The 18,883-nt window shown below is 41.2% G+C and overlaps 1 protein-coding gene across 6 annotated transcripts in view; it reads left to right on the top strand.

Moving 5' to 3' along the window:
- stil (STIL centriolar assembly protein) overlaps positions 1 to 18,883 on the top strand; it is a 71,858-nt gene that overhangs the window by 45,449 nt on the left and 7,526 nt on the right. For all 6 annotated transcript variants that reach the window (XM_084692653.1, XM_084692651.1, XM_084692650.1 and 3 more), the window contains 2 exons: positions 18,052 to 18,208; positions 18,451 to 18,746. In XM_084692653.1, the coding sequence (XP_084548779.1) occupies positions 18,052 to 18,208; positions 18,451 to 18,746 (453 nt within the window). The remainder of the gene's footprint in view (positions 1 to 18,051; positions 18,209 to 18,450; positions 18,747 to 18,883) is intronic.

Here is an 18,883-nt window from a genome sequence, read left to right as displayed (position 1 = left end):
CAGCTAGAGCCACCATTTAAACGTTAAAATGTTGACAAAACCATAAAATATTTTTATATAATTCAGTTTTTTTATATCTATTCAATACTTTTTTCAATATCATTGATATTTCATTACTTTTTCAAAACGTTTCTGAGATTTACATGGGTTTGTACGAGAAAGTCTATAGTGCAGACTGAATCGCTTAGAGTGGAGGGTAGCGTCAGATGTCGTTGAAAACATATTTCTAGTTTGCCAGCATTGCCACAATTTTCGCTCTTCATGCTTCGTTTTTAGATCAATAGATAGCTAATTTTGTGCTGGTCGTAGACAGTTGTCTGTGGAATCCAAAAGACTTACACATTTGTTCAGAGCCCCACAAAAGCGAGACAAAGTCCAACTCTCGCCCCATAGAGTCCAATGCAAATCTGGTGACCAATTCATCAGAAAAGGCAAAAACATCCAGATTTAGAAACTGCCGGTAGAGTCGTATTTCTGACCGCACAGACATATAAAGGACATCTCTAGTTTCGGCAGAGTCTTGGGTCTCTGAAAAAATCCTTATTTTTTGGATTGGAAGTATAGTTTTGCATCTAGGTTAACTTGTTTACGGTGTGGATTCTAGCTAAAATACTGTTATTCTCTGTCCTCAGCGTGTTAGCATTCATAGCTGCACCATCACCGTGGCTTCCACACTGCCTCTTTTGAGTGACTCACACATTTTAAAAATGTATTTCAGCTTGTGGGTATTTACTCATTTCTGTATTTTCAGCAAAAAAAAAATAATTGTTTTTCAAAAAAACTCTCAGCTCCTTCAGAAGATGTGTGCGATGTGTTTTTGTATTTCTCACTTTTATACTTTTTAAAATGTTAAGGTTTTTGTGCAAATTATTCTCCCTTTAAAAGTAATGGTTAATCCTTTCAAACATGCGCGCAGATGGCACTGGGGACGGGGGGGAAATGTCCCCCCCAGATTCCTAGCGACCCCGATCCGTCCCCACCACTCTTCCTACGTAAGGCAACAAGCATCAGTTATAACTGCACAGCTGATTAGGCGATGTTAGCGTGTGTAACGTTGGCCAAACAAAAGTACTACAACACTTGAAAAGAAAAGTGTATTATGCTTATTTTAAAGTATTTTTGAATCCGGCGTTTGTGCTTTTAGGCTTGGCGTCTTCCTGGTTGTCATGGAGATAACGTTAGTAGGCCCATTCTTTAGGCTGCTTAAAATTGTATTGTTTGGCTCGCTCCCTTTCATCAGTGCTCGAATTACGTGGTAGCCAGAGGGAGCCGAGCTCCCATAGAGTGAGGACTGGCTCCCATGAAAGTAACAGTCAAAAATCTGAGGGGGTCTCTCATATCTAAGGTGTCTGCTGGTATGTTGCATTGTAATTTTGATCTTAAACAACGCTCATTACCCATCCCTGTGCGCCGCGGTCTCTTACCATTAAAGACGTTAAATTAAATTATAGGCTACTACGTATGGCACTAGCAACAGCTAGTTCTAGCCAGGCGACTAGCTCTACAGAGGCAGAGGAAGTGAAGAATTTATGAAGGTAAATATTGCTCGTCTGGCTCAAATAAGTTACGTTATTTCATTTTTAAATTGAGAATGTCTTCTTTGTTTTGCAAAATTGAAATGAAATATGGACTATTGCTATACTATATATCAATATGCATGCATGCAAACTCCTCACTTAATGCCTAAACCTCACAGCCAATCAAGGGCGGGCTAAAATAACATGATATTGTTTAGAAGAGCACAGATTCTACATTTATCTAGGCTCTTAATTTTGCTACTGATATTACTGTCCCAACTATAATCTTAGCTGTTAAAAGTATTATATTCTTGTTACGACTAGCTAGCCTACTTCTTCTTCTGTTTAACAGTTCAGCTTCTCCCGCATTGTAGGCTATTTAAGATCTTAGCTTTGTTGATGCAGTTCAGCTTCCACACTGCCGGTTTTGTGTGAATCACACATTTTTAAAATTAATTTCAGCTTGCAGGTATTTTCTCATTTCTGTGTTCAGCCATTTCAAAAAATTAATTTCAGCATTCCAACACATTTTCAGCAGGAAATGCATGTTCTAGTTCCAACTTATTAGTTCTTCTGCCGTTTTTTGGCCTTTAACTAGTCTTGCATACTTTCACTTACTTTCATACTTTCAGAGTGGCACACTCTGCTGGCTGTTCTTTTTCTAATATTCAACTAAATTGTCAAACAAATTCCTCTGATGTTCATATAGTGTAACTTACAGAAACAAGTTATACCTTAAAATGTAGGAAAACCTGTCCTCTTTCAGCCAGTGTAACTACTAAAGAGCTCACATTTACAGATATTCAGCCATGAGCCTTGAAGCAAGAGCAGCCTTTCAAATTCTCTCACTAACTTCAAGGGAGAGGTGGGTAAAATTCTTCAGAGAATTTCGAAAGTAGACGTGTTTTTAAACTGCTGGTAGGGTCGTATTTCTGACCGCATAGACATATAAAGGACATGTCTGGTTTCGGGAGAGTCTAGGGTCTCGGAAAATATCATTTTTTGGATTGGACGTATAGTTTTGCGTCTAGGTTAACTTGTTTGAGGTGTGGATTCCAGCTAAATTTGTGATTCTCTCTGCCCAGCTTGTTAGCGATCACAGCTGCGCCATCACCGTGGCAACCAAACAGACACGCACCATGGAAGCAGAATTGGGTGACGTTTTGGAAACTGCCAAAAGAGTTGTATTTCTGACCGCACAGACACAAAGATATCAATGGTTTCGGCAGAGTCTTGGGTCTCGGAAAATATCCTTACTTTTTAGACGTGCAGTTTTGCGTCTAGGTTAACTTGTTTGAGGTGTGGATTCTAGCTACATTTCTCATAATCGAGCTAGCGTGATGGCTCTCCATAACTAGGCTAATAACGGTTAGACTTTTTTTCCTCAATCGACCAAATTTTCCAAATAAGGTATGTACATTGAACTCAAAGTGTACATAATCTCGCTAGATCGTTTTTATTTTAGCAAGTCTCGCGGAGGCTCGACTGTCATAGCTGACCGTCACGAACAGCCAAACCAGGGCTGGGGTACAGTAACGCTAACGCTAAGTGTTTGCTGCAGCTGGAGTTAATCCTACGAACAAACGCTTCGTAACTGGAAAGTTTTTACTTTTAATTGATGATATTGAACACAGATGTAAAGTAACTTGTCTTTACTCTAAATATCTTCTCCGTGTTCAATTTGAAGTAGTAGATATACTTATGTAGGAAATCTTCCATTGCATCCTCTCTCTAGCTTCACGCCTTCGGTTATTATTCAAGCCTACGGTGTTAATACATACCACTTTGACACACTTGCAAGAAATAATACGCTGGTTAGATGTAGCATGATCTTGTTATTCATTATAAAAAAACTCACCAGGGACAACGACAACATCAGCAAACCTGCACTAAGAATTATTATTTTGATGTAATCTTAAATTAAGTGTCTGAACAGGACTGGGTGTGCAGAAAAGCATGATTAGTTTCTCCTCCGTTTTGAGATTCTAGGTTAGAAATGTTGCCAGTCTGTTAGCAATGACCAGTGGTTGCTACGTTTTTCCAGCAAGTTCCAGTCATTCCAGTGTTGTCCTCTTACCTTCAAATTCGTTCAACCCAGACTTGAGCAACTGGTTTTCTGCTCAATTTTCACATTTTCTTGCAGCTCATCTTTCTGAAATGTTCCCCTTTTTGTTTTGCATTTTTCTTCTTTTCTTCCGTTTTCTGCCTTCATCTTGCTCCAGGTCCTTTCAAAAATACATTTCACAGCAGTATCTTCCAACTGCCAGTACTTTTGCATTTTTTCCCTCTTTTCTGTACTTTTCTGCCTTCATCTTGCTGCAGGTCCTTTCTAACATACATTTCAGGCCTTTTGAAACTCCAGCAAATATTTTTTTGCTAAATGTTCACATTTTCATGCATTGTTTCGCTTCTTTCAGATTTTTTCACTTTGTTTGGCATTTTTCTTCTCTTTTCTGTAGTTTTGTGCCTTCGTCCAGCTCTAGCCCCTATTTAAAATACCTTTCGGTCGCTTTGAAGCTTCAGCTTGTAACTTTCTGAAAATGTTCAAAATGTTCAGCTATTTTAGCATGGTCAGCTATCCCCATTCAGGTTTTCAGCATTCTCACTGCTGTTTCGCAGTAACAGCCTTTTCTAGATAGTTATGCGATTACTCAAACACGTCTACATGATTCTTTTTATTAATCTTTGTATGGTCCACGGACAAAACGTGCACTATCATCCTTCTGCAACAAAGTGTCGCCGTGTCTTCCTGTATCAGCCCTACTGCTGTATGTTTCATTGGGTGTGGTTTGCCTTCGGCAAGGGCACAACCATTGTTATCTCACATATATATTATTATTATTCTTTTTGCCCCCCTAAGGCTCAGTCAATATTTGGACCACATAGACAACGCCTGTGTCAAAATGTTCGTCTCGATTGAGTTGCTTGTATTTGGATTTACGTTCCGTTGCACAGTTTAGGAGGTTACAACGTTTTTGTGGGGGCGAAGGATAACCTTTGCTAGCTACGTCACCACGTCAACACACGTTAGCAACGTGTCATTTTTGTTTTGTTCAAGTCTCTGTAATCGAACATAGACGTATCATACAATACTGGGTATGAAGACACATACGATGAGTTGCTCTTCCATCTTGAAATTGTTAAACCTAGAAATGTTTACCATTACCAACAGTTGCTATGTTACAAGAAACCAACCCGATTGGCCAACGCCAGCAAAGTTGAGAGAATCCAACTTTCGACGCCCCGCTCGCCTTCCCACAATGCCCTATGCGGGTGTCGACGCCCCGCTTGCCTTCCCACAATGCCCTACGCGAGCGTCAACGCCTGGTTTCATTGAAAATGAATTGGAAGACGACGCCCCGCTCTGCCCGCCCCGCTGCAGTGTGAACGCACCGTTACAGTAGCATGTTTCAAAGAGATGATGCAGTTCAGCTTCCACACTCCCTCTTTTGTGTGAATCATACATTTTTAAAATTAATTTCAGCTTGTGGGTATTTTCTCATTTCTGTATTTTCAGCCATTTAAAATAGAGTTTTACAGTCAGAGATTTTTTTTTTTTTTTTTACATTTCTTGAAATAAATTACATCAAGACTGAATTTGACCATACATCCATGTTCATGTTTAACTTTAAATTAAAAACACAATTTTTTATTTAACTTAAAACACAATTTAATTTAACACTGTCCCACACATCAAAACCAATTACATAAACTCAAAAGTGCAAAGTCCTAAAAAATATTTGTTTTTCAACAGCTGAACACTATTTTAGCATATCGCTTGAGATATATATAAACATCACCACAAATATTGATCATCCTTCAAATTATTCAACAATATATTAAAAACAATTTGTTACAAAACAACAATATCTAGTGAACAATTAATACAAATATATATATTTTACAACATATCCATGAAAACCACAGTAACTCTCTCAACCCAGTGCTGGGTTTCTAAATAAGTGCTCATATCACAGTATTTTCCAGACAGACATGCTTTCTGCTGGGGTTTTCACACCGCATTGCCTTGAACGCATAGAAGAGGCAGCACAGTGTCTCTTCAACCAGGTCCTCGTATACTTTTGAGGATCAAACATGGAAGTAGGGGGGCCGTTGATATTAATCATCATCAAGTTTGATATGTTTGAGATCAGTAGGACAGCCCTCTTGTCTGAGCTTATATTGTTCATAAGGATAAAGTTCCTCTCACACTCTGCTGTGCTGACAGGGAATGTTTTCATACAGTTCATGAGTGGTTTTAGGTCCTTGGGATCACTATTGGGCTCTTCCAGTAGGTCTCGAATCCCATTCAGTGCTTGGTCTGTGCACAAGTTAAATCGCTTGCACAGTCGCTTAACTTGTTCTTCACCATGGCGAATGCTGGGGTTTGATGGCCATTTACTCTGATCAAGGATGCTGAAGTCCTTGATAACCTCATCTTAAAAAGACAAGCGTTGCTCAAGATGGTTCACAAATCTTTGTAAGAACTGGCCTGGATTGATTGACTTCAGCTTTGCATTTCCTTCCAGGCTATAGAGCGATACTCCCCAGTCTCTTTTGCTTCTAAAGCCTCACAGTATTTTTCACCTGGACTCTCTTTGAATGACTGTATCACTCTGATTGAGCGTTTCAGCAGATGCTCTGCTCCGAGGAGAGTTATAGAATGAGCTTGAAGCTCCTGTGACAGGAGACTTGGTTCATGGAGAGTGTCATACATGAGCCCAAGGTCACAGATAAATTCAGGACTTTTAACACATATAATAAACCTCTGTACATTTGCTTCTCTTTAGTGGACCTTATTTCATCAGAACATGCATTCTTAAAGTGCTGCACAAGACCCCCCAGGGATGTCCAAACAGCACGAACTGTACAAAAGCTACTGGCCACCCAGCATACATCCAAGACTCTGCCAATGCGAAGAAGTTGTGAGCCTACTTCAGCTGCTGCATCTTTGAGTTCACGTTCATTTTTGTTTGAGATACTATACAGAGAATATAGCTTCTGCATTAATATTTTCTGCATAAAAAAGTGATTGACACCCGTTACCTCATCAACTGCATCGATGATGCTATTATGCTACTGACATTTTTGGTCTGCGTCTCACTGGCAACATGATGTATTATTTGTGTTGCACTGTAACGTGAATGAAGTATTGAGCCCATCTTTACACCATTCAGTTCCTGCAGCTCAATGAGGCTCTCATGGTCAGAAAAGGGTCTGTTCTTTTTTGGCCAAATGGTAGGCTGTTGGGAAGACAGCTTTGGTTTCTTCCATGTAGGACTCAGTCATAACCCCCACTGCATTCTCAATAGCCGCTTCTTTCTGTTGTTCTTCCACCTTCACAGCTTGAGTGTGTGCCTTGGACAAAGCATGTTTCATGACCTTATTTCTCAAGGCTGACAGACTTGTTTCTCTACTTGCCTGAGAAGACACTTGAATTTCAAAGTTCATCCATTCTCTTGAAAGTGATACACCTTGCTACTTGTTGATCGCAATGGAGTTCACTCTGCTACAGACCAGACATCCTGTGAAGCATAAACAATAGTGCTGTCAAACGATTAAAATATTTAATCGCATTAATGTCATAGTTAACTCGCGATTAATCACAATTAATCGCACATTTTTATCTATTCTAAATGTCCCTGATTTCTTTTTGTCCCAATCTTTTTTCAAATTTTAATGCTCTTATCAACATAGAAAAGTGGTTCGGATTGCTTTGTGCAAATATTTTTTTAATTGAAAACAACATTGCAATCGCCTGGCTTTAACGAGGGGGCAGAGAATTCGCATCAGCTGTGTGCTTGGCCATCAAGTGGTATTTCAGACTGGACGTGCTGCGATGATAGCTCAGTTTACAACGACAAAACGCACAGATCACTGGTCTTGTCAATAGAACCATTTGGCTACTTTTTAAAAGCAAACTTTCCATTCAGAATCTTATTGGCATCCATTTGGGCATCTCGCGCTCGTCATCCACTCAAAACGTAACGTTAGCCTACTACCAGAGAATGTCTAATATCCGTAAACGGGCTCTGCTACTACTCTTTAGCCAGCTCGCAAGCCAAACGAGTGTTTGGCGTGCCTGTTGTTTTGTTTCCGGTCTAGCTAGATCCGGTGTGGTGTTGTAGTTTTTCTAACGTTGGTAGTTGTTGCAACAGCATGTGAAAAAAACTACAAAGTTTGCTAGGCCAAAAAGAGCGTTAATCGCGCGATAAAATAATTGACGCCGTTAATTTGGGTTTGCGTTAATGCCGTTAATAACGCGTTAAACTGACAGCACTAATAAACAAACAATGCAACTACTGTATCCACAGCTGTATGTATGTATGATCGGTCCATTTCTCCAAAATACATACATACAATACATACAAGTACACACACACACAATATTAATGTGTGTCCACTGTTTCAGAAGCTACCCAAATTAACAATATACCTAAACTTAACCAGTTTTTTGTTTTTGGATCCCAACCAAGGGTTCTTGGATTTAAAATCCTCTTTTTGTTTGACAGTCCACGGGTCAGGCCAGTCATTATTGATGTCTAAAAGAAGAACAAAAGTGACTGAATTATTGGATATAAAAAGGCATGTACATTTAGCTTAAAGTGTACATAATCTAGCTAGTTCATGTTGTTTTAGAAAGTTTCACATAAATCTGCTAAAATCGAGGATAAACAATGCTAGCCTAACTAATGATATGTGCTTTGAGCTTAAGTTGTCATGAGTATCTGGCCGTAGATATTAAGGCGGGAACCATTAGTTTTATTTCCCATATTTGAATGGTCCGGCAGGAAAGGGTTTTAAGTTAGCTAACGTTAGCTAGTCACTACAGTAGTGAAGAACAGTAACTGATCTTCAGATTGTGTAGTAGGCCTACCTAGCAGCTAGCTAGCTGTGCTCTTGAAAAGCCTTCTAGCTATCTGGTGGGGATGGATTTTGTGTACAAGATAAATGTAAATGTCGGGAAAAGAATGTTGGGGCAGACGCTTACCATATTTTAAAGGACAAAATAAAGTTGAAAGTAATAAATATGGATCACAGCCAATAATTAATGTATATTCCAAATATCTATTCCAAATGTCTTTCTGTCTCATTGAGGTGTGCTGTGTTCATTGCCATGACTGTGTTCGCTATCATAGCTAACTAGCACCACTAGATTCAGAAATTACTCAATTTAAAAAGTATAAATAATAGTGCTGTCAAACGATTAAAATATTTAATCGCGATTAATCGCATTAATGTCATAGTTAACTCGCGATTAATCACAATTAATCGCATTTTTATCTATTCTAAAGGTCCCTTGATTTATTTTTGTCCCATTCTTTTTTTCAAATGTTAATGCTCTTATCAACATGGAAAAGTGGTTTGGATTGCTTCTCGCAAATATTTTTTTTTTATTGAAAACAACATTGCAATCGCCTGGCTTTGACGAGGGGGCGGAGAATTCGCATCAGCTGTGTGCTTGGCCATCAAGTGGTATTTCAGACTGGACGTGCTGCGATGATAGCTCAGATTACAACGACAAAACACACAGATCACTTTGGTCTTGTCAATGGAACCATTTGGCAACTTTTTTAAAGTAAACTTTCCATTCAGAATCCATTTTGGCGTCTCGCGCTCGCCATCCCCTCAAAACGTAACGTTAGCCAACCACCAGAGAATGTTTAATATCCGTAAACGGGCTCTGCTACTACTCTTTAGCCGGCTCGCAAGCCAAACGAGTGTGTGGCGTGCCTGTTTTGTTTCCGGTCTAGCTAGATCCGGTGTTTGCTAGGCCAAAAAGAGCGTTAATCGCGCGATAAAAAAAATTACGCCGTTAATTTGGGTTTGCGTTAACGCCGTTAATAACGCGTTAAACTGACAGCACTAATAAAAAAATAAAAAAACACGAAACAGAAAACATTGGTATTATACTATTATTATGTTAGTATATATGACTACCGAGCTACTGAGTGCTACAAAAATCTTATAATATAGAAGTGAAACCCACCATTGTTGACGTCTTCATCTCCTTCCCTGTCGGCATCCTCTTCAACGGGGGAGGGGAACGGAGCGAGCACGGGCATTGGGCTGATGTTAACGGAGCTAGCGTTAACGGTTAACAGCTCTGGTGTAGCCTCAATATTAGTAGCTGCGCTGGCTGAGGTAACGTTAGTTTCGCGAGGACGTTTGTAATTGTGAAATGAAATAGTTGTTTGAATGGCTTGCTTCATTTTACATGTTCATAATTTTTTGGTAAAAGCGAAGAATTCAAAGTAAATTAAAACTGTTTTGCTCCCTTATTAAGACCCTCCCTACTCTGCCTCTGATTGGCTCATCATCAGTTCTTGCGCGAAAAACCTAACCAATCTAACCAGCGAAGGCATCGAATACTAGCCATTGACATTGAGCCACTACTACATAATGCGCACCAGCGGTGATTGAGAAGTGGGTATACGCAATGCTGACTGAAAAATAAGTGGGTATACCCTGGACTACACCTGCGTATACCCTGGACTACACCACTGTCGGTAACTGTTATTAGCAGTGCTAACGTATCCTGTATCTAGTAGCTACCTGCCTTTCTCCAGTTCTTTCAAATGGATCATCTAGACAGGCGTTAGCAATAGGCTAGACTGCTATTCGCTATTTGGGTTACTTTTTCCGAAGCTTCCCTTCTTATGCCGACTACAGCTAGTCTAGCTAGAGTCATTTGCTAAGTAAGGTTTGTTGATTTGTTTAGAAACATATTTAGCATTCTACCTATGCTAGATGCAGGAGACGTTAGTATTGCTAATAGGCTAACTGTTAGCGACAAAATCATACTTGCAGCTTGCTTTTGTGTTGAGCATACGGTTGGAACAGCACCTCATTTCAGCAACCGCGGCTTAGCAAATCCTTTAAATTGTCCAAGGATTTCATTCAAAACTGTCATAGGTGAAATGGTTCAAGCAAATGGATAAATGTGTTCACTTCATAGGTTCTTCATAGGGGTCTTCTCATAGAAAAACATCAACCATGCCCGTCGAGTGTTTGGTTCCTTGGGAATATTATGAAAAGTGTCAGCATTCCCAGTACAGCCTGGAAGACTGCATTTACGATGGTCCATTTTCAATATACTTTAAAAACTTTCAAATGTTCTCCTTTGTTGTTCGCGTGGAAGTACACAGAGCAGTGCAAAGCTAAACTCGTGTCTGAGATCCTGGGCCAGAACACCAGAGGGCTGGTCTGTATAAATGATGGGGCATGACAAAGGTGATGCCTTATTTTTGACGTTACAAATAACGCTTTTTCAAAACCGATCATTTTACAGCTGCAGTTTCAAGTTGTGAGATTTAGATAGGAAAGAGGTGTCAAATGGACTTTGAGGTTCACTGTATGTCCATTTTACCCACCAAAATGTTGTTATTCAACTGACAAGATAGAATTGGTTTCGCAATCAATAAACCCTTTAAAGCTTTGCAGATATCGCTCGTCGAGCAAGTGAAGAGAAAATAGAAAAATGGTATCTTCGTACTCAATCGAATTCCAGGACACTGCTTTCTTGACTTTTCCTAGATGTGTGTGTTATCAACCAATTTTTTAATTAAAAAAACCACACTGGGAAAAGCTAATTTAAGGTCATTTCATTCCTGTTTACTGTTAAATAGCTGCCAGGTGCGCATTCTGCCTTTTATTTTCCTACATTCCAAGGCTGCAATTCTCTTTTCTATCAGCAGATGTCTCAAGGGCTCCTGTATGTGTGTCTTCTGTTATTCAGACAAAGTTTAATATATGGTGTATAAATATACCTTATGTATAGTTTATTTATACATAATGCACAAATACAAATGCAGTTTGTATAATTAAATTATCATCTTGCACATATATAATATTATATCCTTTATATAATTAAGTGCAAAATGACAACAATAATTTAATTATACAAACTGCATTTGTTTAGCATACATTTGTGTAGACAATTCCCATTATTTTATGAAAAGATGGCGCCGGTGAGGGCGGCCGTGGTTGCTAGGTGCGCTCTGTTTTGTCTAGTTTTGTCTGTTAATTCAGTGTTCTGCCAAGATTTCCGGGGTTCTCTAACGAGAAGTACTTCTGAACATAAGGACCACAACTCCTGTGGACTTATTTCCCACTTTTCTGCTTCCAGCGGCAGATTTAGTGGGAATTCTAGCCAGTGCCGCGCTACGCTTTGCTCATGCAGTGAAACGCCATAGAAGGGGAAAGCGAGCGGGAGCGCTAGTTCGGCTACGCCGACGTGGAGTCCGAACAGTGCTTCCAAGTTTTTTCCTCTCCAACGTAGGTTCGCTGTGCAATAAAATGGACGAAGTTCAGCTACTGATGGTGAAAAACAGAGACTTTCTTTCATCTTCGGTTTTGTGCTTCACGGAGACATGGCTGTGCGATTGGATCCCGGAAACCGCCTTACATCTGGCAGGCTTTCAACTCATGAGAGCCGATCGGGACCCTGCACTCTCTGGCAAAACCAAAGGCGGTGGTATTTGTTTCTACATCAACAGTGGCTGGTGTGTAGATGTGGCAGTGATTCTGCAACATTGTTCTCCGGATCTGGAATCATTTTTTATAATCTGTAAACCTTTTTACTCGCCACGAGAATTTGCGTTGCTCATTTTGGTCGGAGTTTACATGGCGCTGGGTCCACAGGTTAAAGAGGCCCAACGCACGCTCGCGGACCAGATTCTGAGTGTGGAGCGAGCAAACCCGGATTCCGTTATTGTACTCGGCGACTTTAACAAAGGTAATCTCAGCCACAAACTCCCTAAATACAGACAATTCATTAAATGCCCAACCAGAGAAGAGAACACTGGATCACTGCTACACTACAGTCAGTAGAGCCTACCACGCCATCCCTGCTGCAGCACTGGGCCACTCTGACCATACCATGGTCCATCTGATTCCTGCATACAGGTAGAAATTAAAGCTCTGTAAACCTGTTGTGAGGACATCAAAACAGTGGACCAGTGAGGTTATGGAGGATCTGCGGGCGTGCTTGGACTGTACTGACTGGGATATGTTCACGACTGCTACCAATAGTCTGAATGAACTCACTGAGGCTGTGACATCATACATCAGCTTCTGTGAGGACTGCTGTATACCAACAAGCACCAGGGTGAGCTTCAACAACGACAAGCCCTGGTTCTCAGCAGAGCTGAGAAGGTTGTTCAGAGAAGGAGAAAGCTTTTAAGAGTGGGGATAGACAGATTCAAGGAGTCGAAGAACAGGTTTAGCAAGGCGGTGAGAGTGGCTAAACGACTGTACTCTGAGAAACTGATGCGTCAATTCTCTGCTAACGACTCTGCTTCTGTCTGGAGAGGGCTCAGTCAAATCACCAACTACAAACCCAGAGCCCCCCACTCCACCAACGACTCCCGCCTGGCCAACGACCTGAACAAGTTCTACTGCAGATTTGAAAGACAATTGGACAGTCCTGAACTACCCCTTCCCATCCATGTGGCCTCCCCCCCTTTACAGTGATGACTCTCTCCATTCAGGAGGGTGAAGTTAACAGACTTTTCAAAAGGCAGAACCCCCGCAACGCAGCTGGGCCGGACTCTGTCTCTCCTGCCACCCTCAAGCACTGCGCTGACCAGCTGTCTCCTGTGTTTACAAACATCTTTAACACCTCCCTGGAGACATGCCATGTGCCAGCCTGTCTCAAGTCCTCCACCATCATCCCTGTGCCCAAAAAGCCAAGGCCAACAGGACTTAATGACTACAGACCCGTCGCCCTGACCTCTGTGGTAATGAAGTCTTTCGAGCGCCTTGTGCTGGCACACCTCAAATCCATCACAGACCCCTTCCTGGACCCACTGCAGTTTGCCTACAGAGCCAACAGGTCTGTGGATGATGCCGTTAACATGGCCCTCCATTTCACCCTACAGCATCTGGACTCCCCAGCATCCTACGCCAGGATCCTGTTTGTGGACTTCAGCTCTGCCTTCAACACCATCATCCCTGCACTGCTACAGGACAAGCTCTCCCAGCTGAACGTGCCCGACTCCACCTGCAAGTGGATCACAGACTTCCTGTCTGACAGGAAGCAGTGGGTTAAGCTGGGAACACAAGTCTCTGACTCCCGGTCCATCGGCACCGGATCTCCTCAGGGCTGCGTCCTTTCCCCTCTGCTCTTCTCCCTATACACCAACAGCTGCACCTCGAGTCATCCGTCTGTCAAACTCTTGAAGTTTGTGGACGACACCACCCTCATTGGGCTCATCTCTGACGGGAACAAGTCTGACTACAGGTGGGAAGCTGACAACCTAGTGACATGGTGCAGCCAGAACAACTTGGGAGCTCAATGCTCTTAAGACAGTGGAGATGGTTGTGGACTTCAGGAAGAACACAGCCCCATTCACCCCCATCACCCTGAGTGATTCCCCAGTCAGCGCTGTGGAGTCCTTCTGCTTCCTGGGTACCATCCTCTCCCAGGACCTCAAGTGGGAACTGAACATCAGCTCCCTCACCAAAAAAGCACAACAGAGGATGTACTCCCTACGGCAGCTGAAGAAATTCAACCTGCCAAAGACAATGATGGTGCACTTCTACACAGCCATCATTGAGTCCATCCTCACTTCTTCTATCACCATCTGGTACGCTGCTGCCAAGGACAAGAACAGACTGCAGCGTATCATCCGCACTGCTGAGAAGGTGATCGGCTGCAATCTGCCTTCCCTTGAGGATCTGCACACCTCAAGGTCCCTGAGGCGAGCGAGGAAGATTGTGGCCGACCCCTCCCACCCTGGACACTCCCTGTTTGAGCTACTCCCCTCCGGAAGAAGGCTGTGGTCTATCAAGACCAAAACCTCACGCCACAAGAACAGTTTCTTCCCATCCGCTGTTGGCCACTTTAACAAGGCCAAGGACTCTCACTGACTTAAACCAAAAGCTGCACAATGACACCCTGCACATTGCAATTTGCACTATCTGTTTTTTAGGTTAGATTGTAAATTATGACTACTTATATTTTATTTTTTATTTTATTCCCCTTACTATTAGCTAGACCCCCCTTAATATTAGCTAGACTTTGCTCCCTTTGTATAGTTAGTCCACATATTTAAGTTTCAATATTCCTATATGTTTAACGTATGCACCTCCCTGCCAAAGTAAATTCCTTGTTTGTACAAACACTCATGGCGAATAAAATCCTTCTGATTTAGAGCGGTAATAATTTACAATTGCAAATAAGCTTTGTTTCGTAAAGCAGATAAAAGCATTTTTGCATGTATTCAAACATGGGTCAAACGAATCATTAGCCAATAAAATGAAATTTGACAATGTAAGGCGAATTAGTGGATACTCAAACTATAGTTTGCGATCAGTAGCTCTATAGAAGGAGATATTTAAATAGTCTCATAAACATTCAAGGGTCTGATAGATCTAGGTATCCTGGCAAAACAGTTATTGTTTATTTATTGACAGGGCATGGTCCAAGTATTGCAAAAATTAGAGAAGTGTATGTTTGGGGCTTCTAAGCTAGAAGCTACGATCTATGCTTTAAAATGATGTGCACAATGCAGTCTGTGCCCAACATTATCCTATTTATTCCATTTAGTCCGTAGATGTAAAACAAAACGTAGGCTATTCTAAATAATGTCAGGCTAGTTGTAGTAGATAGGCCACCTACTTGATTTATCAAATGCAACTTGAAGTTGCATGCAAGTTTTTTAACATGCAATACTGCCCTTACGTGACCCGCTATCTACACTTGAAACTGGAGTCCCAATGTTACAGTAAAATAATAGCCTACATAAAACCAAAATACACATTCACAACCAGTTTATTATTTTGGACATATTAGCCACTTTCTTGTCATTCTGAAAGTTGTTCAATTGAATAGGCAAAACATCAACAGGCTAACATCAAGTAAGCCCTATAGCCTAGAATTTCCAAACAATTATACGTCACTCCCATTTTTGCAATATCGTGTTTTGACAATAAATGAAAAACCCTACATGTTTTGCCAGTATAATAGGATCAAAGTTGACCATTGAATGTTTGATGTCCTTGTGTGTTTGTGTATACTTTTGACTGGGGACAACGCGAACTTGTCAGCCGACTATAAAATGTGGATATGTCGGCCTACTATAGACAGACTGCAGTCTAGCTTAACTCACAACATGTTTGACATTCTTTAGCTCATACATTACATTCTGCTGGTCTGCCAGTGAGGAAGTCAACAATCCAGGACACGATGGGGGCATCCACCTGAGAGGACTGACCATGTGCCGCAGCTGTTCCAGCACCAGTCTCCAGGGTCTTCATTAATGTGGGAGGTCAATGCCACCGGTCTGTAGTCCTTGGAGCCACTGGGACTCAATGAATTATGTAGATTTTTTTATGTTTCAGATAGGGCTGTGAAAAATAACGCGTTATGATTAAATTACAGGATTAATTCGTTATTTTTGTTTAACGCATTTAACCTAATAACGCATTTAATAAACCACAATTCCTGCAACTTCTGGATGAGAAGTTTGTGTTCCAAAAAAACTAAGATGGAACATCCAATAAAACCAAAGTGATATGCACACTCTGCGGCAGGGCTCCGGACTGCGACCAAATGGTCGCATTTTGCGACCTGATTTTGAGACAGTGCGAGCATTTTTTACAAGCACTCGCGCATGTGCGACCTACAAATTTTGAATTCATTGGGTGTGCACAATGTCAGCACACGTTAGCAACAACGCGTAGATACGACGTTCTAGTAAGACGGCGATATCAGCTTTCCTTCTACATTAGTACCGTAGCTTAAAGTCTAGGAAAGTTGAGGCTATTATTCACTAGGTTCCTACGAACATGTCTTAATCTGCCAGACAAGCGGGTGCCCCTTCGTTCTTTTGGTGAGCAGTTTCACGAGCCCTTCTTACCCGGCGTCATGGAGCCTAGCAGCTAAATACTTATTTAGCTAGCACTAGCGTTGCTACTGTATCCCTGCCTGTGTTTGAGCTGTTGCGCTGTTATACTCGGCAAGTATCGTGTTGTGGTGTCGGAGGACTGATCGAAAAGTGCATCATACATTTAAGTCATTTAGCTAAGACTTGCATGTACAGTACGTAATGTCACATTAAATAATGTATTTAAACTCAAGCTTATATGGTGCGTCGCAGGGGCGATTCTAGGATCAGACCTTTAGGGGTGCTCAGCCCCCAATGAGAATGTGACATGAATACAGTGCCTTGCAAAAGTGCTAAACGTAAACCCCCTTGCTAATATAAATCCCTAATTTCACTGGATAACAATTAATACATTTATGTATTATTATGCAAAATATTGAATTAAAAAACTAAGGATGTCCCTTTCTTCATGAACTACCAGCATCAAATGATAATAAAGAATATATTTAAGAAAATATTAAAAAAATATTAGGAGTGCTTGAGCACTCCTAAAAAGGATCTAAATTTGCCACTGAATTGTACCCTCTCCAGTTACATAAATAAATGCATTGCAGGTCAATATAAGGTGTGCCCCTTAATTTTCTGCTTGCGCTCCTAAAATTTTCAGTCAGGGGCTACTGTGCTCCTAGTAGAAAAAGTTGGTCTGGAGCCCTGCTCTGCGGGAAGACGTTATCGCTCTGGATAAGAGCGTCTGCTAAATGACTGAATGCTAAATGACTGAATGTTATCGTTTCACCAAAGCAATACCAGCCTAAAGTAACCTATACCACCTCAACATGAAGCATGCGAGGGGAGTTCAAGTAGAATGCGCCAAACCACCCTCACTGAACAGTGTAGGACCCTCACTAAGTCTGCCTGTGACAAGGTGACTAGCACAGTTGCCAAATGTATTGCAAAAAGCTGTAGACCGATTGATATTGTTGAGGACGAGGGGTTCACCAAAGTTTTGCGAGTGGTAACGGGTGACTCGAACATCAAGGTACCGCAAAATCAAAGACGCACACTATTGACAAAAATTCGTAAAATTGGTAATATGTAATTAATCATGATTAATCCACAGAAACCTGTGATTAATTTGATTAAAATGTTTTATCATTTCACAGCCCTAGTTTCAGAACATTGGAGGAGAAAATTGAGAACTTTAGTTTGGTGTAATTTAGCCGTTGAGGTTGTTTGTGCTTAATGTAATATTATGGGAATCAGTTGGTGTGGCTGATTAACTCAGGAAAGGTATTTCAGGATTTGTGCTGTGCTTGGTAAAAAAATTAATAAAAATTATTCACACATTCACACTTTTTAAAAAAAAGACAAGAACGTGCAAGTTTTTTGCCAACATTTCATGGTAGTTGGACTGCATTTATAAAGCCTCATGCTTTTCCTTTTTTGCCTCTTATTCACCCATTCACACTCCTACACCGACGGCGGCATAACTGCCTATAGCTGCCCTAACTTTCCCATCAGGAGCAACTTGGGGTTCAGTGTGTTCCTCAAGGACACTTCGGCACATGGCCTGGAAAAGTTGGAGACCGAACCATCAACCTTGCTATTAACAGAAGACCCTCTACCCCCTGAGCCACAGCCGACCCGGCTTTTAAACTTTTATACTTATTTTTACCAGATGTTTGCTGGTGTGTTTGTTGCAGGTATGGGGTAGTTCATGGAAGCAGTTGTTGCCAGAGCCCAAAGTTGGGAGAGAGTGCCTCCATGTACATCCAGCCCTTGTCCCCAAAGAGAGAGATCCCTGTCAGACAAGATACTAGAAAATTGAAGGATGAGCACATGTTTTATCAGCAGCTATTGGTAAGGTTACCTTCAGCTCTTGTTAATATTTACATGTTTGTTTCAGTAATTTGGTTAGTGTTTAAATTAATGACTGTGTGCTGTAATATTGAAACCCATTTGAAATGTAATTTCAAAGAACCTCAGCATGAAGTTGATCACTTATCCATTACTATATTTAAGTGTCCTTGTATGGAATAGCTTTTGGTTTGGAATCTCTTTATGCAAAAATATATCTTTTTTGTTAAATGTTCCTATCCCAGGGCCAAGTGAATAGTCGTCTCCAGGACACTGTGAACGAAGAGCTCCAGAAGGAAGCAATAGAATATTCAAGTACTTCTATCTTGGAAAGGCACAGCCTGTCCTCAGAAGGCTTTCCATGTGGATCATCTTCAAACTACGTCTCTGGCAGCTGGAAGCCAGCTTCAAGCTCAGAGCACACAGACATGGACCATGTGTTCAGTGCCACACTACAACAGCTGAAGCAGCTAGGGGTCAATATGGAACTGGATTCTGCCAACGCACACAAAGCCACACGTGTTGTTGTAGAAACTGCTAGGTACGTGTTCATTTTTCTCATTATTTTTCTCACATCTTGTTTTGTAGTGTGGTTGTTCAACACTAGAAGTGCTGAGCCGGTCAAATGACCCCTGAGTCTTCCGACAGGGACGTTCATACTGACATATAATAATCGCT

Source organism: Hypomesus nipponensis, chromosome 26 (assembly GCF_054491055.1).
Source record: "Hypomesus nipponensis isolate SF chromosome 26, ASM5449105v1, whole genome shotgun sequence".
NCBI classification, from domain to species: Eukaryota; Metazoa; Chordata; class Actinopteri; order Osmeriformes; family Osmeridae; genus Hypomesus; species Hypomesus nipponensis.
Note: the sequence above shows the minus strand (reverse complement) of the source record. Positions and strands in the feature narration are given on the sequence as shown.